Raw genomic sequence first — 22,688 nt, forward strand, 5'->3', positions numbered from 1 at the left:
GTGGGAAGGAAGTTCGCTCGACTCGTGCTCGACACGCCGCTCGAGCAAATATGTATTTTAGGGTTTTTTCCGGCATTTGACTATATATATGATTATTATATCATATGGCCAAATAGTAGAAACACTGTGGACGTACAGTAATTGATCCATCATTATAGTGTGTGATTGCTCAATAATAAAATCCTCTGCAACTCCTGTGGACGTTGGCAATTTGCCGAACCACATAAATCTTGTGTCACGTGTGTTTGTTTTCTCATTCCATATTTAGTTTTCACTTTATTGTCATCATTTTTCACAACAGTATGTGCCCACTGAAAAAGTTTGACCTAAGGTTTAAGCGAAATAGAAGGGGTAAGCTTTCTCCTATCCATGTTGGTAGGTTTCCAAATAATCTATTTCTTGAAACATCGAGGCTTTACAAATATTTGTAGTTTCTAAAGAAAGAAGGAAACTCTCCTTCAAGATGATTGTGGCACCAAACACATAAAGTCTAGTCAAATATTGCATTGGGCTTGGAATATATCCAGATATACTATTATTTGCTACATCCAAGAAATGTAGGTTCTACTTGACCACTGAGAATTCTCATATGAGAATTTTGAATTTTAAAATTAAATATTAAAATATTATATTTTAATATTATTATTATTTTGAGATTTGAAAAAGTAAAAAAAAAAATTAAATTGTTTATTATATTTTGTATGATGATTTAGAAAAGTTGTAATAATGAGATGAAAATTTTATATTTGAGATGAAAATTTTGTGTGACCAAACAGTACCTAAGAGCTCCCAAAATTTGCAGCATTCCAATAGAAAGGGGAATTTTTTTATCAACAAAATTTGAAGAGAGGTCCAAATAAAATAACCTAGGTAGTAGTTCACCTATGTTCTTAGGGATAGGCCCAGAAAACATATTATCATTAAGATATATATGGATCAAATTACTAAAAAATAGTGCGAGGGGACCCTCAAAATTATTGGAACTCAAATTGATGTAAACAACCAAAGGGTGAATTTGAAAGTGTGGTACTTGCTTGTATAGCTTGTTACCAAACAAAATCAAATTAATGATATTCGAGCAGGAATTCCAAAAGCCATGTGGAATAGTGTCAAAAATGCCAAAATTATTGAGGTTAAGGAACTGGATTTCATCTTGAGTTTGAAGCCGTTTAGAAAACCGTGGTCCAATATATATGTTATGCAGGTCAACATACCATAACTTGAAAGGAGGAACCCAGTCCGAATGTACTTCTAAAGCCAATGTACCTATGGACAAACTTGATGACAAATCCAAGGACTCCAATCGAGAGAGGTTCTAAAAATGTGCTTCATTTAGGACACTGTCCCAAATATTATTGCTCAAATCCAATGATAGAAGCTTTGATAGCTTCCCAATGCTTTCGAGAATGCTTTCATTCATCTGGTTGTATTGAAGGTCAAGTATTTTTAGGGATGACAAGTTCCTAGTAGAATCGGGAATTGAGACCCAAAAAGAACAATCCACGAGATTGATAGATTTCAAATTCTTCAATCCTCCCAATGAGTAGGGCACGTTTCCCCCAAGTAAATCGTTACCACTCAAGTATAACGATTCTAGGTTGCTATTGCAATACTGAGACAAGTCATGCATAAGCTCAGTCATCTCCCCACCTATATTGTTGAATCCTAGATCAAACGTTCGCAAGTTGCAGAGGTTGCCAAATGCTTTTGGTATCTCACTGGTAACATTATTTCCAGATAACGACAATGTATGAAAATTTGTGAGATTTCCTAGTCCAGTTGGTAGTGGACCTTCAATCCATTGATTGCTTGAAAGATCCAACTCTTGTAGGGAGTAAATATTAGCAAATGCATCGAGAATGGTGCCATAAAGGGAATTGCTAGAAATATTGAGTATCGAAAGGCCACTCACATTTGACAACCAAGAAGGTATTAGGGAGTCAAAGCCATTGAGAGAAAAATCAAGGACCAAAAGCAAAGTGAAGTTGATGGAAGAAATAGATTGGGGAAGACTTTGAAGTCCACATCCACGTAGGTGTGACTCCAATAAGGAAGGGAGCATATTTACTACTTGTAGCCAATCTGACACTTTCTCAAGATCAGCATTCCCCATACTAAGGTACTCTAGATAAGGAAAAGCGGCAAGCCATTGTAGGCTTTCGACTTGCAATCTCTTAAAACCCAAGGTACTTCAACTAAGATCAAGCTTCACCACATGTCTTGTATGGTTGTCACATCCAACTGTTGTGCCTGTCCAAAATCACACAAGACGATATTTAAGTGGTTCAGCAAATTACCTACGTCCAAGTCTTTTTTACTGAATTTGTATGAGATTACAAACACTCAACAAATTTCTCTCTCATGACCTCTCTTACTTTGATTTTTGCCCATACCCTTTTACACAAATGAGCTCTCCTTTTATAGGAGAAGTTTAAGAGGACAAACCTACAATTGCTGACCAAGGGAAATTCGGTGCAGTAATTTATGGCCATAAATTGCTGCAAGAGACTTGGGTTTCCTAATACAACAAACAACTTTCGGTGACTACACATGTGGGTATACATACTTGGGGGGATTTCAACAATCACCCCCTCTACCTAAGTATGCCATATTAGGCTGCTTACAAATTGATTCATTTTTCAGATGAATGCACTTTCTTCTTTGACATGGGAGACTTCCGCTATCGAATGCACTTCAATGCACTCGAGAGTGTTCAGCAATGTACAATATTGATCAAGTCCAAACAGTGTTGGAACTAGATCCCTGTGACGACTTTCGTCAATATATCTGCTAGATTATCTTCAATGCCAATCTTCTGAAGTTTGATGTCCTCTTCTTCTAATATTTCACGTATAAAGTGAAATCGGACATATATGTATTTTGTTCAAGAGTGATACACTTGATTCTTAGCCAAATGAATTGTACTTTGACTGTCATAATAAACTGTAACCTCTTGCTGCTTAAATCCCAGGTCTGTTACCAGTCTTTGTAATCAAATGACTTCTTTCACGGTTTCTGTTACAGCTATGTATTCAGCCTCAGTGGATGATAGTGCAATTATAGACTGCAAAGTTGATCGCCAACTAACTAGTCCTCCAGCCATAGTGAACACATATCCAGTTGTCGATCGACATTTGTCAAAATCACCTGCATATCCAGTTACTAGATTAGCTTCACTCTTCTCGAACTTCAAACCAATATATATAGTCCCTAAAATATATTGTAGAATTCATTTAGCCACATGCTAATAAATGTTTCCAGGATTATACATATAGTAACTAACTAAGCTAATGGCTTGGGAGATATCAGGTTGTGTACACACCATGACATATATTAAGCTTCCAACAATAATTGCACATGAGACATTCCTCATGTAGTTCAACTCTTCATAATCTTTAGGAGACTGTAATGCATTGAGCTTGAAATATGGGACCATAGGAGTACTCACCATCTTCGTCTTCTAGTCGATGTTGAAGCGTTGTAGTATTCTCTTCAAATATTGTTTCTGAGTAAGGTGAACTGTACCTTTTACCCTATCTCTGCTGATCTCTATCCCTAATATTCTTCGTACTTCTCCCAGATCTTTCATTTCAAACTCATTACTCAACTGAGTTTTTAAACTATTTATCTCCCCCTTGTTTTTACATGCAATTAACATATCATCTACATATAAAAGTAAATAAATTAAAGATTCATTTGCAAATTTTCTGAAATACACACAGTGATCATTTTGGCAACGAGTGTATTTCAGGTCCATCATAAAGCTGTCAAACCACTTATACCATTGCTGAGGTGATTGTTTCAAGCCATAGAGTGACTTCTTCAAATTGCAGACCTAATTTTCTTTTCCAGCTTCTTTAAAACCTTATAGTTGAGACAAATAAATCTCCTCTTCCAAATCACCATATAAGAAAGTTCCTTCACATCAAGGTGTGCTAATTCAAGATCATATTGTGCAACCAAAGCTAGCAATATCCGAATGGATAAATGTTTCACAACAGGAGAGAATACTTCATTGTAACCAATTTCCTCTATTTGAGAGTAGCCCTTGGCTACCAACCTAGCTTTGTATCTGATGACTTGCAAAAATTTCGTATTGCAGATTTCACAAGTTCGCTCGAGCTGAGGCTTTTGGCCGTTCGAGCGAATTCAAGCAGATTCAAACGCTCGACTGCTGCTCGACAGGGAGCTCGAGCGGGTTGCTGAGAAACAAAGATCCCTCGAGCGGAGCCATTGGCCGCTCGAGCGAAATCAGGCAGAGTCGAACACTCGATGTGCGCTTGATAGGACGCTCAAGCGAAATCAGGCAGAGTTGAACGCTCGACGTGTGCTCGACACCCCGCTCGAGCGAACATCGTATTTTGACAGATCTAGGGTCTTCCACCGTCAGACGATATAAAAGAGATTTTTCATTCTATGGTCATACATTTTGACTAGAGAACACCTTTTGAGACTGAAAAAGACAGCTAGAAGGATTCAATTCATTTGTTTTGGAGAGAGAATTCCAATTATTGCACGTACGTTGGAATCATACACTAGCACAGACGGGAGAAAAGCATTGAATCGTTTCCTTGGCCGCTCGACAATGAGCTCAAGGAGTATTTTTCAGCATTTATTTTCTTCCAATCTTCTCAGAACAATTATGGTGAATTCGTTTATGTTGAACTTTCATTTCTAGCATGAGCTAAATTTTATTCATTCTAGGAAAATGATGTAACCTATTTCCGAACTATGCTTGATTGTCTATGCTAATTTAAGGCAATTCTCTCTTTGTTTATCTAATTTATTCTGAGTTTATTGCTTCTAATTAACTGGCCATTGATTAGATGATATTTAATCTTGTGATTTGCTATTGAAAGAGGGAATCATAGGGTAGATCTTGAATATTTCAGCATAGGTAAGTATAGAGATCGAAAGACTTGTATGAACTTATGTAGTAATTAAATCATTGGTCTTATTGCTTTCTTGCTTTATTAATTTGCATATTCTTGTGTGAATTGATGAACAAGAATAATTTCCAATTGACTATCGAAAGAGGTTGTTGGATGGATTAGAGATTTGCTAAAGAACAAAAAGAATTAAATTAAATTAGCTGGATGAGAAAAGCATAGTGAAGAATTAGGTGAAATCGATTTCCTAGAAGTTTTCTTTCCCATTAATTTGATCTTCGAACGTCAGTTTTATTTCATTTGCGTATTACTCTTTAAGTTGATCTTAGTTTAATTAGCAACTACAAAAAATTTAGTGATTCCTCTAGATAAAATAGAGATTAGTATAATTTTAGTATTTGGCAATAGTAAGGTACCAATCCCTGAGGACGATTATCTTCTTATCACTTTATTATAAAACTACGATACTGTGCACTTGCAGTTTTGCACCGATCAAGTTTTTTTGGTTCTCAAAACCATCTTTAATCACAAATTTCAGAGTTATAGAGAATTCAATCTTACTCCAATGCATGCTTGGTAAGAGAATCAAACAACCCATCAACAACCCAAGACTTAGAAAACAAGAGGATCAAATGACTATAGGAATTTACACCCCCAAACTTAAACTAAACAATGTCCTCATTGTAATGCAAAAGTAAAAAGAATTGAAGAAATAAAAGGAACTTCCCTGGTTTCATGATGAATTTTTCGTAGTTTAAAATTTTTTTCAGCTCTTTATTCATGCTAAATAAACCTGCATCAAAAACCAATTTATTAAAATTAAGTAAATAAAGATAATAAAATAAATGAAAGAATGAAAGAAAGATCTATGGGTTGCCTCCCATAAGCGCTTGTTTTAAAATCTACAGCCAAACTTTTCAATCATCATCGATTAGGATCTCCAAGAGGAATAAATGCATAGTTCCTCTCCATTTGTTCTCCATAGTAGTGCTTCAATCTCTGACTATTAACTCTGAAAATATTCCCTGTCTTGTCCTTCAAATCTACTGCTCCAAAAGAGAAAACCTCATGAATTGTATAAGGACCTGTCCATCTTGATTTTAACTTTCCTGGGAAGAGTTTGAGTCGTGAATTGAAGAGTAAAACTTGTTGTCTTGGAGCAAACTCTCGCTTAAGAATCTGTTTGTCATGCCACTTATTCGTCCTTTCTTTATAGATCTTTGCATTTTCATATGCATCATTACGGAACTCTTCCATCTCATTCAATTGAAGAAGTCACTTTTCATCTGCTGCCTTCAAATCAAAGTTAAACTTTTTTACAGCCCAGTAAGCTCTATGCTCCAACTCCATAGGAAGATGACATGCCTTTCCAAACACTAATCGATATGGAGACATCCCGATAGGTGTTTTAAAGGTTGTACGGTATGCTCACAAAGCATCATCAAGCTTCTTCGCCCAATCCTTTCTATTGGTTTTGACCGTCTTTTCAAGGATATTCTTGATTTCTCTATTTGAAATTTCAGCTTGGCCATTAGTTTGAGGATGGTAAGCAAGTGCTGTCTTGTGTTTTACACCATATTTAGAAAGAAGATTTTCAAACAACTTGTTGCAAAAGTAGTCCCTTCATCACTAATAATAGCTCGTGGAGTGTCAAATCTTGTGAATATATACTCATGCAGAAATTTGAGCACTACATTTGCATCATTTGTTGTTGTAGCAATTGCTTCCACCCATTTTGACACATAGTCAACTGCTAATAAGATATAAGCAAAACCAAAAGAACGAGGAAAATGCCCCATAAAATCTATTTCCCAAACATCAAACAACTCAACTTCTAAGATACCTTTCAGTGGTAACTCATGACGCCTTGGAATATTTCTCATACGTTGGCACCGGTCACAAGTTTTCACCAAAGTGTAACTATCACGAAAAATAGAAGGTCAAAAGAACCCACTTTGAAGTACCTTAGCTGCTGTACGGGTGGCTCCAAAGTGTCCTCCATATGATGATGAATGGCAATAATGGAGGATGTCTTGCAGTATCGTACTCCATTTTTAGCAGCTTGATCATCTTTCTGATTAAAGATCCACTTACAGCCAATTGTTTTCTTTACTTGTGGAAGTGGCACAAGCTCCCAAGTCTAGTTTTAATAAAGAGACTGCATCTCTTCATTCATTGTCGTTGTTCATTCAACTCGTTCACTACACTGCATGACTTATCTGTAAGTGGTTGGGATCTCACTCCCTTCAACTGGTAGTACATGTCACGTAGTCTGCAAAACGTGTTGGTACATGTTTCTCTCGTCTCGACCTGTTGGTTGCTATTGATTCAAGTTGATGTGGAGGTACTGTGACTGGACTATCAACATTATCTTATCCATGCTCTCCTGAATCCTTTGTAGTAGTAAACTTCACATTCTACGAATCATCTGGTCTTTCACCATCATGGCTACCTTCATTGGAATATTTATGCTTATATGACTTAAGTATTTTAGATTTGTTGAATTTAACATCTCTACTGATGATTACATTTTTAAATTCTATGCACCAAAGTCTATACCCTTTTACACCAGTACTAAAACATAAGAATTTTACTTTCTTGCCTCCAGGATCAAGCTTACTTTCTTTAACATAATAGTAAGCAGGACATTCGAAAACGTGTAAAGAGTTATAATCAGTAGCATGTGTACCTTTCCACATTTCAATGGGTGTCTTCCCATCATTGGCAGCTGCGGATAGTCGGTTGATGAGGTGGCATACATATGTCATAGCTTCAGCCCAAAATTGTTTACTAAATCCAGCATCTAGTAAGATACATTATACTTTCTCTAGTAAAGTACAGTTCATCCGTTTTGCCATACCGTTCTGCTGCGATGTACCTCTTACAATGAAGTGTCTAAAAATTTCCTCTCTTCGGCATACTTCCATGAAGGGGTTTGAAGTGTACTTACCTCCATTATTAGATCTGAGCCGCTTGATTTTTCTGCCAGTCTGAGTCTCAATCATTTTCTTCCAATTAAGGAAGATTTTCAGCACTTAATCTTTATTCTTCATCATATACACCCACACACGACGAGAATAATCATCTACAAAAGTTACAAACTAATGTTTACCTTCCAAAGATGCATTTTTGGTAGGTTTCCAAACATCGGAGTGTATATAGTCTACTCCTTTGTATTGTGTATAGCGGTTCTAAACTTGATCCGCCTCTGCTTCCCCAATACACAGTGCTCACAAAAAGACAATTTTTCAATCTTTGCACCTTTGAGTAAGCCTTGCCTCACTAGTATTTGCAAAACTTTTTCTCCAGCATGTTCCATACACATATGCCAAAGACTGGTGGTGTTAGAATCAGTCTCATCTATCTTCTTACAGCATGTGGAAACTCTTCTATTAATAGTACTTCCTTGCAAGAAGTACACGTTTCCTCACCTTAAACCCTTCATAGCCACCTGAACTCCCATTATTATTTTGAGAGTTCCGTCTTCAATTGTGATTCTAAATCCCTTTGAATCCAGAGATCTAAGTGAGATGAGATTCTTCCGCAAGTCCAGAACGTACCGAACTTCTATCAGAGTTTTGATGCTGCCATCGTGCAACTTTAACTGAATGCTACCTATTCCTTGAGTCTTACAGGTACTGTCATCACCCATAAGTATTGCTCCACCCTCAATCTTTGTGAAGTTAATAAACCAGTCTCGATTGGGACACATGTGATAGGTACATCCGGAATCCATAATCCGTTTATTGGAATGACAAATGGATGATAAACTTGTCAAGGTAAAATCTGAATCATTATCTATGTCTACGACATTGGCTGTGGTGGGTTGATTCTGTTGTCTATTCAGCTTGGGACAATCCTTCTTCTAATGTCTTTTGTTGTGACAAAAGGAACATTTATCTCTGGCGAGTTTTCTTCCGACTAATGAATCATGTGATGTTGTCTGGGTTTTCAATTGAAAACCTTTCTTTTTTCCAGGATACTTTGACTGTGGTCTCCCCTTTGCTGTTAACGCTTCACTTGATGTATCTAGTTGTACTTGATTATCTTTTTTGAGGTACTCATTGCTAACTAAATAACTAGATACATCATCAAAACTGATTTTTTCCTTCCCATACAGTAGAGTAGTAATTAAATGTTCATATGTATCAGGTAAAGAATTTAACAAAAGTAAAACCTCATCTTCATCTTGGATTTCAATATCCAAGTTTAATAAATTAGCAAGAATTTGATTGTAACTATTTAGACGTTCAGACATAGAAATACCTTCATGAAACTGGAATCTGAAGAGTTTTTTCTTCAAGTGCAAACGGCTCTCAATGCTCTTATTTATGAACTTATCTTTTAAGTTTTGCCAAAGTTCCTTTGCATTTGTGTCTCTCATGACAAAATACTTCTTTTCTTTGGTAAGGCATACAAGCTTGAGTATTAAGCTTCATCCAATTCTTTTCAGTCATATCATCTGGTCTTTCTTCCAATACAATATTCAACTCTTGTTCGATCAAAACATCCATAACTTCACATTGTCACATGCTAAAGTTGCTTGTTCCATCGAACTTCTCAACTTCAAACTTAGCATTGGAAACTGTAGACTGATGCCCAGAGCTATTAGCATTTCCAGAGCTCCTATTTCTTCCAGAACCTTTCATATGAATTTAGAAAATTTAGACAATAAATTTTAAAATTCTAACCATATGGATGAGTTCGGAATGATCCAAATAGTTAGAAAGCACTATTTAATCATTGAAATCGGATTCCAAATGGCTTAGATCAAGCCCAAAAGTGATCTGGAGAAACGAACTGTCCTGATCGTCTGGTGCGTGAGATGCATGCGCTGCAACAGGATAACTAGGGGGCACGTGGGCAACACGAGCAGAGACCTTCTAGGGCGCGTGGGGGCACATGAGCGCGTGGACTTCACGCATCTTCCTCCTTTCTAGGTGCGTGTGGAGCATGGCCTGAATGTCTTCAACCTCCTGGACCGTGGTGGTGCATGGGAACGTGAATCTTAGTCATCTTCAACTTCCAGCTGCGAATGAGGCGCGTGGACTCACTCTCTTACTTCTTGGGGTGTGTGTGAGTCCTCTGACTTCCATTTTCGATTCCGTTTACGGCAACGGATTCGTCTTAATGCGAGGAACACCCTAGAGTTGTCAAAAGTTGATTTCGATCAACTTGATTTCTGAACAGTGCAAACCAAATCTCTGATACTAATTGTTGCGCCTCTGGCCTATCCAAAATCACATAAGATGATATTTAAGTGGTTCAGCAAATTATCTACATCTACTGGAGCCTCTTTTACTGAGTTGATATGAGATTACAAACACTCAACAAATTTCTCTCACGTCCTCTCTTACTCTAATTTTTGCCCACACCCTTTTACACAAATGAACTCTCCTTTTATAGGAGAAGTTTCAGAGGGCAAACTTACAATTGCTGACCAAGGAGAATTCGGTGCCGCAATTTATGGCCATAAATTGCTGCAAGAGACTTGGATTTCCTAATACAACAAATAACTTTCGGTGGCTACACATGTGGATATGCATACTTGGGGGGATTTCAACACCAACACCAGCCCATTTACAACAATATTCACCAATCCAAGAAGAAAGTTGACCTAGTGGATCTTTGGCACTTTCTTTAAAGGTAAGAAGTGCTGTCGTCTCCATCTCCAAGCATCTAGGATTGAGGGTCTCGGTGCATGAAGCCCGTTTAATAACTTCTAGATGGGGAGGTCCCAACAGAAAGAAGAGAAAAATGGGAAAGAGATGAGCAACGTACATGGAGTTGAGGGTGCTAGCCATTTTTCGAAATACTTGAACAGCTAATTAAGGAAATCATCGCGAACGAAATCTACATATAAAGTTGGGAGGAACTGCCGGCCCTAGCATGGGCTTCGCATACCGGAAATTATGGACGTTTTCCAACAGATGGGGTTGGCTTTATTTGAAAGTTTAATGCATTCGGCAGCTTTGGAACGAGTAATGAGAAATACTAAAGTTGCTTCCATACGAAGGCCATTCACTACAAACAAAATCCACCTTATGTACCCAATAAAATTAGAAAAGTGATCTTATAAATTTTTTTTGAAATAGATCTTATAAATTAATAGGGCAGTGACACATGTCAGCACCACATTAGTCCATGTAAAAAAATCATGAATTTGAATTTAGAAAATTTAAAAGTTGAGAGAGCGTGAAAGGAAGGGAACATATTAAATAATACTACTTGTAGCCAATTTTGACACATTCTTAAACTTTGACTTCCAGACTTTCAATCCTAGAAAGTGACTGCATGTCCTCTTCGGTTGTAGCATGCAACGTTAATCCATTTACGACAACTTTGACCAACCCAATAATAAAGTTGACTTCACAGATCTTTCACAGTTTCGTTGAACGTAAGATTCAAGAAGTCATGTTCTCCGATCTCAATCACAGAGCATCTGATATCGAGGATGTCTGTCTGGGGATGAGGCTCGACCGTTGACAACTATAAAGGGTGGGAAAGTTCCAACTCAAGGCCATTTAAAAACAATCTGCTTGGTCGGTTGCTTTTACGACTAGGTCTCGTTTGGCAGTGGTGTATATAAATGCGAATGTAAAATCACATGTTTTAAAGATTATTTTTGTAAAAAAACTTTCAGATTGAATTATGCATTTTGGAACTAAAATAATAATAAAATATTATTTTTTATTATTAATTTTTTCCAAAAATTATTATTATTTTTTATATATTTTGCATAAGATCAACAAAAATATACCAATTGTGCTGTTTTAAAATTGAACACCAACTAATATATGCACGGCGAGTATGAGAGAGAAATAAGTGATAAAATAATGTAATAATGGTGAATAGTTTTTTTCCAAACTTGCAGAATTACTGTAGCCAGTTATGGAAAAAAATGGATTTGCACGAGGATTTAATAGACTTATTATGTAAAAGTTGGTTTGCATTGGTGTTTGCATATACCAACATGAGTGCTCTTATACAGATGGTACGAGAGATTTGTAAATAATAATGAGATAATTTAAGAATAATAAAATGGTTTGAACTAATATATTTTATGAAATTTTGAAAAATTAAAAAAAAAATTGAAAAGAAAATATTATAAAATTAAAATATTGTTAAAATATAATTTTTATTTTGGGATTTAAAAAAGATAAATTATTTTTTGTTTTGTTTAAAAATTTGAGAAAGTTTTAATGATTAGATTAAAAACTTAAAAACTGAAAAATTTGAAATTAAAAAATGTTTTTATTTGCGTAGTGATTTGATTTTGAGATGAAATAAAATAGGTTGACACACCATGTGAAACGAAACGGGTCCAAATGTCTTTACAAAGTGTTCCTTGGGTTGTTTAATGAAACTGAAGTGATCCGAAAACTGAATTGATTAGAGTTGTGTCTGTGTGTGTGTGTGTGTGTGAGAGAGAGAGAGAGAGAGAGAGATAATTTTTTATACAATAAATTAGACATAGTAACGTACATTTCCGACCTTGGACCAACCACCAAACTGAGAACTGAGAAGTAATACCAACTTAATACTCCAATCCCAACCACAATTGGGTACATCAACTTTTTTCACAAAAAATAAAAGAGAGATATGATACCCAATTGAAAAAAGAAGAAACATCCACACTGTCTTAAGAACACAGTTCAGAATGAGAGGGTCAAAGTGGAGACGACACACTCAAGATGCAACACTGCAAACCATAATATATCAATTCGAGTAATTTCTTTCACCCGGAAGCTTATATAGGGAAAACAATCACAACGTGAATGCGAAATGAAACCCCTTATGCGGATGCCACAACACCTTCATCTGTAGAATCAAAGCCAAGAGGAAAATAGGAAGCAAATTAACCAGATATTTGGAAAGCATATGTAATTTGCTTAATTTTCTGATACATCTGATGCATAACACTAGCAGACGTCCCGAGATCTATGTAAGCCGCTGGGAGTTCATATGATCTAACGTTTGCTTTCAGGTTAAGAAAATTGTTTTTTTTAAGTTGATCCTATTAGGAGCAATTCACTGCAAGTTATTGGCTAAGAAGTATTGAAAAAAGAGCCATTCATAGCAAGGTTACACATCAACTGGCAGTTAACCAGGGAAGCACAATTAACGATACTCCAATCATTTAGAAATCTGAGGAGGCTCTGTTTTGAGAATCTTGCAACGGCCAATAAAGATGCCATAAAGAAGCCCTGTGAATTAAAAACCAGCCCAATGCAATTAATAAACGATAATGAAAACTAACCTTCTTTTCTTTCCTCTGCTTCATCATCAGTTTTCCAGACAATATCTTTCAGCCCAGCTGTGAGACTCTTATAGAACTGTAATAATAAGATGATTGATTGCAAACATGAGCTGATGAAAAAGAAAAGAAATTATTTTATAAGATGGAATAATAACAAATATCTGAATGAAGGCTATCCGCTGTGTGGAAAATTATTGGGGGAAATGTTCACATTGCCGCTGTGTGGAAAATGATCCCTCATTGTATTATATAGCATTTGTGGATGGAGTGAAATAAGAGATGTTTTGAAGACCGAGAGTGTTCCTTGGAAGAACTAAAGAGATTCGTTTATAATACATTATTTTCTTGGGCTTCGGTCATTATTTGTAATGAGGACAATTTTCATAACTTGCTTGTATCTCTCACTAGTGCTTAGTGGTACTTAGGCATATTCTGTGTAGGGGTGCTACCTGCCCATGCGGGGCGGGGTAGCCCCTTCCTTGCACCCGCATGCCCCGCACACTGCCCCCCATGATGCAGGGGTGGACCCCTAATCCGCCTCGCCCCCTGCCCACTCCAATAGTGCCTATGGCCCATTGGGCACAAAAATTATTCTTGGGCTCAAAAGTGACAAAAAACTTCTCTTTTTTGAACCCAAATTGTAAATTTAAACTTGTAAATATGACCATAATTTAAAAACTAATAATATAGTTTTTAAATTTTTTAATAACATAGTTTTTAAATTCTCAATATTCTCAAGGCATAATATTGAGAATACTCATTGAATGAGCAATTCAATAGTGCAAGTTATAGTGTGGCATAGTGTATGACAAGGCAATACAAGAGTCCCACATTGCTTAAGTGAGACACTTGTATTGCCTTGGCCTCCTATATAAAGACCACACTATGCCACACTATAACTTGCACATAGTATTAAGTAAAAAATATAATTAATACATATTACTACATCTATATATAGTAAAACTATTAACATATATTTATAATAAACAAAAATTCTATATACAATCACTTTTGTGTACTCTTTTATAATTGGTTGCGTACTCCACTAATGCGATTGGTTTTGTATAAAAAAAAAAAAATCGATACAGCCAATCAAATCAGTGGAGTGCACAAAGAATACGCAAAAGTGACTGTATGTAGCATTACTCATTTATAAATAAGTATAAATATATATATTTATATAAAATATATGTAAGCAAGCTGAGTGGGGGGCCAGCCCCCCGCCCCCACGTGTGGGCGGGATTGCCTGCCCCCCCATGCGGAGGCGGGCTGATGAGGGCAGGTAGCGGGGTGTGGGCCCCATTACCTACCCCTAATTCTGTGTATACTCCTACTTGGGTTATGCTTTTTTCTATTTATAAAATTTTACTTTTTTAACTTTAAAAAAAAAAGGAAGTCTGGAGACCATGGCCTATACCATGTGAGGAAAGAATTCCTCTATACCACAAAGTGCAACGCATCGTAGACTATACCTTGTGAAATTCTAGTGTATCTCCTCCAGATTTGCGAACCTCAACCATGTAGAGTGAAGGCGCCACCTCAAAAATCTGAAAGATAGATATTTTAGATTTTTCCGGATCAAACTACTTCTAACATATGCTTATAGGAAGAGAATGAGAGAAAGAAGGGGGAGGGGGTGTTTAGAATAAATATACCTCTGTTGCCACAGCTAAATGACCTTTACGTCCAGTTTTTTCACCATGAAGCTTCAACTGGGATAGGCAAAAAATGAGGGAGAGAGAAGAGATTATCAGAAGTGGAAGATAATTGAAGACTTGACGGATTTAATACTAAAGTTGAACTTCTTTACATTTAGAAGACAGCTACAATAATCTCATGGTAGAGAGAGAGTAATGCACCTTGAAATTACTTTTCTTTACATTGAAACCAAGAGGCATTGCAGCTTGCTCAATTTTTGAGATTATCTCGTTAGCAGGAGATTTGGATGTGAATCTTGTTTCCCTTTTAACAAAGCCCTGGTACCAAGGACATGCCAGCCAAGTTTAATGTCTATGAGTCAATCCAATAATAGCAACAGAGGACAAGAAGTTAGTTACCTTCCAAAACTATAGAATTTTAAAGATAAAATTACATGACTATTTCTATCAGCACTTACTTTGAAATCTCAACCAGGCTTAATTTTCACATTTAATTGGAGAATATCAGAATCTACAAGTGAATTTTAAGCACAAAGTTTAAGATATGTCAAGTGCTTAAGCCTGGTAACAGAAGGAGAAGAATCGATCACATCTTCTGAAAAGCCTTAAGCAATTAAGCCTAGTGATCATCATTTTCTCATATGATAGAATTTTTTCTATAAGCAATAATCATGTCATTAAAAACACTAAAATCCACAATCCATCTACAACGAGGTGTGACAAAAGATTATCTCATATGGTATATAATGAGGTGTTTCCTTGACACAATTAAAATATCGGGTTTTCTTGACAAGTAGAACCAAGTCAGATATCTTGATATCAAGTCCAACAGCCAAAGACAAGCATACCATCTGCTTCTCAAAGAGACTACTGAGGTTGAGGCCCTGAGATGTAGAGATGAGCTCAAACGCATTCATGGTGACAGGTGCCATGGGCCCTTCTTCCCGCTTCTCAACAACAAGCTCTCGGGAATCCTATCCAAATGGGAAACAGCAAGTACAAAATACACGATAGCACCACATACAAAAAAATTAAACAAAAGCCTAAAGTTTATGTATGTAGAAGGCCAATCTTACTCCTATTTCATTGAAGATATCATCCACATCGACAAGACTGACATCAGCATCCTCAAAACTAGGCGGCTTGTATCCTTTCTTAAACCACTCGTTCTCAATGACCTCAGCAATTGTAATCCGCTGTTTCATTCAATTAGCTCAAATATTCAAATACACATGAACTACATGATAGTAACAATAAAATTGAGAAAGAGACAATGACATACTGTTGAGGGACTAGGGTCCAGAATTCTTTTAATTAGTTTCTTTGCACTTGAGGAGAACCATGGGGGACATGTGAAGTCAGCCTTGAATATCTGTAGTTTACAGGTAAAGAGCATTAAAGACAACTAAAAAAAATTCCCACTTCTCTGGGAGCTGTACTGTTTTTCCATTAGTATTGTATAAAAAGCATTATTGAAGAGAGGATGCAAAGTAATGCAATAAGATTTATGAATTCAAAATCTAAAGCTTCACACTTGAAGGGAGAATGTCCTATCAACCCTACACAAGACCACTGGAACCTAAAAACTCAATGTGGGAATGCAACTTGGATCGGCTCAGTCAAGGCCACATAAATCAAATCTATATTTAAGTTTAGCCTTGACTTGGAACAAGGAAACAAAACCTCGAGAACAGATAAATTGGGTAAAATTTCAGTGACTGGATTGGTAAATTAATTAATTAATTTATTTTTATTTTTATTTTTATTTTTTAAATAAGTAACTGGATTGGCAAATTAATTCAATCCAAAGCATAGTTTCAGAGTGCGGTGAGCATTATGCACTTGTCAAAGAAACACAAAAAAACAAAAAAAAGAAATGCTCGCCAAAAATGTTAAGCCAAAAAAGACCTAAGGACAGCATGTTTACAAAGATACTCTATTTTTCTTTCGTAAACAAAAATGAGCAAAAGTTGACCATTATTTTTCTCCCTCACTCTGCTGCCATTACAAAAGCATCGCTTCCGGAAAGGGGAACACAGTATTTGGTTGATAACCCCCAATATTCTCACACTAACTCTCTTTTAGGTCAAAAACTGGCACATGTTAACCCTAACCTTTGCCAAGAAGTTGAAAAGCCATTGTTAATAACTTGGTGTACATGATGATGTCCAAAGAACAAACATCTAGTCCTAAAATATACTTTGCACCAACTCATTTTCAAAGCTAACAAAATCAAAAGCCAATGCAATTGCGCATTACTTCATTGACCATCATTCAGTTTTTTTCCAATTTGTAATGAAGAATTGATATGCCTACTTCATCTTCATATGTTACAACAAGTTCCCTGCCTTCACATGTCTTCTAATCCTATGCAATATTCTGCATTATTTCCTCCACCCTCAAAGTTACATCACAGAACAAGTATAAGCCATATAGCATGTAAACAGGATTTCAAACATACACTCTCAAATACACAATACATTGTTTTATTCTTAAAATTAGTTTCTGTTTCTACATTAGGTAATGCACTAGCATACAAGTGCAAGTTTGATTGCTCAAAACGTTGGGAATTCTAACAAAGATTAAAAAACTTAACCATGGATTTGGATGAGATTCTCGCTCAGAAAAAATTTGTAGCAATATATTCAACTATACTAAAAGCTAATTGTTTCCACAGAAAAATTTCGTTCATCAGGATCAATAGGATAACTGGACTCAAAAGAGAATTTAGACACTACATAAACTATGAAGAATGAGTCAATAGAAACAGAGACAGCAATTAACCTTTTTATATAATGCTGCGAGGTTGGATTCTTCAAAAGGTAAATAGCCAGCCATTAAGACAAAAAGAATCACACCGCATGACCACAGATCTGCCTTTGCTCCGTCATAGCCTTTGTTGTTGATCACCTAAAAAGGTGAGGTGCCAACGAAAAAACCAAAGGTTAATGAGATTAAAGAAATGGTAGTTTACTTTGAACCAAAAACTAATATACCTCTGGAGCAACATAATTTGGCGTACCACATGTTGTATGGAGCAACCCATCTTCCTAAAGAGAGAAGATTATCAGAAACAAGACTATATAAATTGCTTATGTAAAGCTACCAAATAATTCACCATAGTATCAATAAATCCCAAAGCATTATGGGAGGCATGAGCAAGTCAGAATGAGAAGTGGGGGCTTCTAGGGACCAGTGGTGACCAAAAACTCTTCAAATTAAGTTCTGGATAACATTTTTTATGATATGCTTTTACTCACTCGAACTTGTTGTGGTAGTGCACTCAATCCAAAATCTGAAACCTTAAGAACTCCATTAACATCCAGCAGTAAATTCTCTGGCTGCAAAATGCCAAACCATGATAACATCATATTTCTCTTCTTTTAGGGATAGATGCAATAACATTGGAACAAACATACATAAAAATCAGTCTATCACCTTCAACTGCACTACTCATGTCAAACCAAAAATAAATAAAAACACAACAATTAACATTATCAAAACATTAGCCAGCAAGTGGATAGCAAATACAACAATGAGGAATCACACCTTTAGGTCTCTATGAAATACGCCTCTGCTATGACAGTAGTCCACAGCATTAATAAGTTGCTGAAAATACTTTCTAGCTTCATCTTCCTTCAACCTCCCTTTACTTGCCTGTATCAAGAAATATAGCACAAAAACCAGTCAACCATGGAGGATTATTAACATAATGAACAACGTACTTCATTCCAGATTGCATAGGATTGTCATCAGCAGTAAACAACCACTATCTTACAATTTTGTCAAAAAGTTCCCCACCAGTCACAAATTCCAAAACAATGTATATCTTTGTCTTGCTAGCCATCGCCTATACAAGTAACAATGATGGGAATCAATTCAGATGCAGAAGTAAATCAAGAAACATTATAGGGTAAGTACTAAACATGTTGAAAATCCAGGGCAGAGAAATAGATCAGGTAAAAAGTTGATACCAATATCTAGCAGTAAAGCACAAAGACCCTGAAATCACAAATCATGCCACAACATGAGATAAGGTAAATGTAAAATTACGAAGGTGGCTGTGTTCTTTAACCTCATACATACGGATAACATTTGGGTGTCTTATCAGTTTCATTGTTGAGATTTCGCGTTTAATCTGCACAGGAAAAACCAGCCAGAAAATAGTTAAGGTAAGACACATTGAGATGCAGATTGAAAGAAAATCATTTTTCAATTTCAACAAAATCTTTGCACGGCCACATATCAAATAATTTTCTTGAGTGCCAGAGTGGGTGTAAAGAACTCATCTGGCAATCAAATTGTTGCTTCTTTTCTTTTTCTTTTTTTCTTTTTACATTTTCCATAGCAACGGAAAATTAGCCGTAAGAAAGAAACAGACTCTCACACAATAAGACAAACCTGAGTCTCAATATTTGTACACGAGACAAATAAAACATCACCAACCTAATCATATTACATAAAAGTTCTCTAAATTTGGCTAGTTCATCTCACAAAAGATTTTATTATAGTATCCATACGCTTGACTCAAAACCAAATCATACATTACTAAATTGTTTAAGCTTAATAGAATTTAGCTCAATTCATTTGTTTGGGATGAAAATGAATTGACTGAGTTCCATGTGCATTTAATTCTGTTTTTCCCTTTTTTTGGCACAAAAAGATACTACTTCAATAAGACGACTTTCCACTATTTCCCTACTAAAATACAGTACAAGAACAATTCATTTCCAATGTGAACAGAAAAAAATATAAAAAAATCAATACAACTTATACGCCCTGTACATTGATTTGGTCACGAAACGACAAACAGATTATGTCAACTCGCCGAAGTTGACATTTTCTGTTCTTGATTTAAAAGTAAAGAAAATTCTTCCCCGGGCTCCGAGCTCCTAGCTATTTTTCTCGAAAATCAAACAGTCAATCCCCTGTATTGTCACTCCAAAATGAAAAACCAATTAAAAAAACGTAATTTTTCAAAACATAAAAATTTAATCCTAAAGCAAGGAATTCAGCGAACGAAAAATAAAAAACAGATCTCACTTCTAACGCAAATTAGATAAAAATTAGGATTGAAACCTGGCCGATCATCTTGTGCTTGAGAACCTTTTCTTTGTCGAGAATCTTGATTGCCACATTCTCTCCGGTCTCGACGTTCCGAGCGAACTTGACCTTGGCGAAATTTCCAGCGCCCAGTGTCCGACCCAGCTCATACTTCCCCACGCGTGTCCTGCTGTTATTGTTGGACCGCGACGCCATCTTCTCCCTCTCCAACCTCAAAATACTCCACTCCACTATCGAAACCCGTCACTTCCTCAGTTTCTCCGCCCTCTCTCTCTCTCTCTCTCTCTCTCTCTCTAGAATTGAATTCCGCTCCCTGTAGAGCTTACGGATCAAGACCTCTTCTTCTTGCAGGGTTGCCATACCTGAGACTTCGCCATCCTCATTTTTCCTCTTTGTTTTCCGAAAACTCAAATTCAAACGTAAACCAAATGGCCCTAAAATCCCTCTTATTATCCCGTGCGAAAATCAAACCCGGGCTTCTAGTTTTACTCGGAGAGACGAGAGGGAGACACCGGGCTTTGAATCAGACATGGATCCCACGAATCCAAATCCAGGAGCAGGGAAACTATAATAACAGTAATAATGAAACTCAAAGGCTGTGAGAAAACAGCACGCTATGGAAGTGTGAACGAATCAATCAAGAAAAGGAAATGAGCCTCCGAGATCAACAAAAAAGAAAAGAGAAAAAAAGCGAACTTTTCGAGAATCGAGAGGCAGAGATCTCAAGGGAGAGAAGTATTCGGATTTGTTAATGGAATAGGAGCAGGCGTAATAGATCCGGACACGAATTGAGTGGTTTTCGGGAGCTGAACTGAACTGAGCTGCGCTGAAAGAGCTTGAAGCTCTGAGCGGAGGGTCAGTGCGATTGGGATTCGGCGTGTTTCGTTGTTTTACTATCGATTCATCGATATATATCCATTTGGTAACGGGTACGAGGAACATGGAACTGCCGCTGCAATCGCTCCGCTTCGCGCGTCACGCGAGGGTATCTTTTATCGCGCACTCGTGTCGCTCTCTAACTGGCTGTACGACCCACGTCTTGGCCGACCAGGTAGAGCCCTTTCCATGATGTGTCACCAATCAGCGAGAGTGTTTGCAATATGGTCAACTCAGAACAGTCCGCCGTTTTCGAAACCTTCTCCTCGTCATACCTATCATACACCATCACATTTATTTTTTATTTATTTTTATATATATTTTTATTTTACTCTTATTAAATTAAAAGAATCATTCAACTTATTATTTATATACCATATATTTAATAAATAAAATAAAAAATTATATATTATATATGATATAGAAATATTAGTAAATATTTTTTTTAATTATAAAAAGGATTTTATAATCATTTTAATCATCTTTTAAAATTTTTAATAGCACTGCTTGGGCCACCAAGGCTAGTCCCGATAAATTCTACTGACTAATGCAAAATTCACATTTTATTTTGGGTGTACTTTTTAAAACTTTTAAATATTTAAAAAAAATAAGAATTTATTAAAAAAAAGAAATTTTATTTATAGTCTTTAAGTGGAGACTACATGTGCATACTTTTTATTAAATGAAAAAAAATTTATAATTTTAAAAAATTTTAAAGATAAAATTATCTAAAACTGCATTGTAGTTCTTAAATAAAAAATATATATATAATTGTAATTTTTTTTTCTTATATATTTTTTTAACACTTTTAAATATTTTAAAAAAATATATATAATATTATAAGAAATATTTTTTAATTATTAAATAAAAAAATAAAAAATAAAATTTTTTAACGATAATACCAAACGGTATGAGTATCATTTTCCTTTTTTTTTTTTTTTTTTTTGGCTGCAATAATTTCATGTATAAATTGAAATCTTTTTAATACCCATAGAGTTGCATATGACGTCAAAGGTGTCACTCAAGTGTAATAGTTATAGCACCATAAGGATAACATTCTTTTAATCCTTCATTATTCGTTTTTTTTCTTTCAATTATTTGATACCTTGTAATGATTAATTCAATAAAATGATAAATAATATTACCTTTTGTCCCTACCATTATGGCCTTGTAGTGGCTTGTACGGCTTTGTCTCAAATCATTTTATTTTGTCAAATAACCTATCTTTTGGAAAATCAGTGTCTCTTTAAAAACACAATTGTTTTTAAATATTTTTAAATTACTTTATTATTATTCAAAAAATATTTACTATAAGTTACTACTATTCTCATTACTATTTACCTATCATCTAAGATATTTTTAATATTCAAAGAGTCTAATGGTCTTAATAACTTTCTTGTATTCCTCCACATTTGGAGCAAAGAGAGTTGCTATTAGAGTTAAATACACTTAAAATTACTTTTTTAATCATTAAGTAAAAAGAAAATACAGAACGGTCAAAGTTAGAAGGCATTGTATATTTTTTCTTGGAGTAAATGAAGATTATAAATGCACATCAGAATGAAATTCCTATCAGAAAAATTTGGTTGTAAATGATTTTACACACCAATACGTGTATTTATCTAACGTGATTGGTCAGACAGTCAGATTTTAATGAAAATTGTGCCAATTTAAATTTTGAATATGAAGGCAACGATATTGGTATACAGATCAATACACAAATTTGCTTGTACGTAACAAAACTTATTCCTATCACCCACAAAAATGTGACATTATTCTGTACGTGAATAAGAAACTCTGGGCCAATAGCCTATGGAGATTAATGACATTATCTTCAGTTTAAGAGATCATGTGTGTAAGGGGATTCTTCCTCCCTATTGGTCCAAATAACAAGCCCATAAGATCTCAGAAGAGAGGAAAAAATAAAGAATTGGACTTAAG

The 22,688-nt window shown here is 35.7% G+C and overlaps 1 protein-coding gene across 8 annotated transcripts; it reads right to left on the reverse strand.

Annotated features, from left to right (window-relative positions):
- Positions 1-12,331: 12,331 nt before the first annotated feature.
- Positions 12,332-20,776, reverse strand: LOC122279332 (CBL-interacting serine/threonine-protein kinase 23-like). 8 transcript variants are annotated; one of them, XM_043089917.1, is made up of 16 exons: positions 19,887-20,029; positions 19,593-19,735; positions 18,883-18,945; positions 18,586-18,657; positions 18,357-18,464; positions 18,068-18,187; positions 17,804-17,857; positions 17,592-17,717; positions 16,090-16,179; positions 15,884-16,003; positions 15,656-15,781; positions 15,009-15,125; positions 14,805-14,861; positions 14,622-14,696; positions 13,150-13,225; positions 12,332-12,710 (listed from the first exon to the last, which is right to left on the reverse strand). In XM_043089917.1, exons 3-16 carry the CDS (start codon positions 18,922-18,924, stop codon positions 12,685-12,687), a joined length of 1,209 nt encoding a protein of 402 aa, XP_042945851.1. In that variant the 5' UTR covers positions 18,925-18,945; positions 19,593-19,735; positions 19,887-20,029; the 3' UTR covers positions 12,332-12,684. The 8 variants fall into 8 exon arrangements, with proteins under 8 accessions (XP_042945851.1, XP_042945846.1, XP_042945845.1 ...); XM_043089912.1 differs by lacking the exon at positions 19,593-19,735 and having other exon boundaries at positions 18,068-18,184; positions 19,887-20,774; XM_043089911.1 differs by lacking the exon at positions 19,593-19,735 and having other exon boundaries at positions 19,887-20,774.
- Positions 20,777-22,688: the final 1,912 nt, after the last annotated feature.

The sequence above is a fragment of the Carya illinoinensis genome, chromosome 10 (assembly GCF_018687715.1).
Source record: "Carya illinoinensis cultivar Pawnee chromosome 10, C.illinoinensisPawnee_v1, whole genome shotgun sequence".
Classification (NCBI taxonomy): Eukaryota; Viridiplantae; Streptophyta; class Magnoliopsida; order Fagales; family Juglandaceae; genus Carya; species Carya illinoinensis.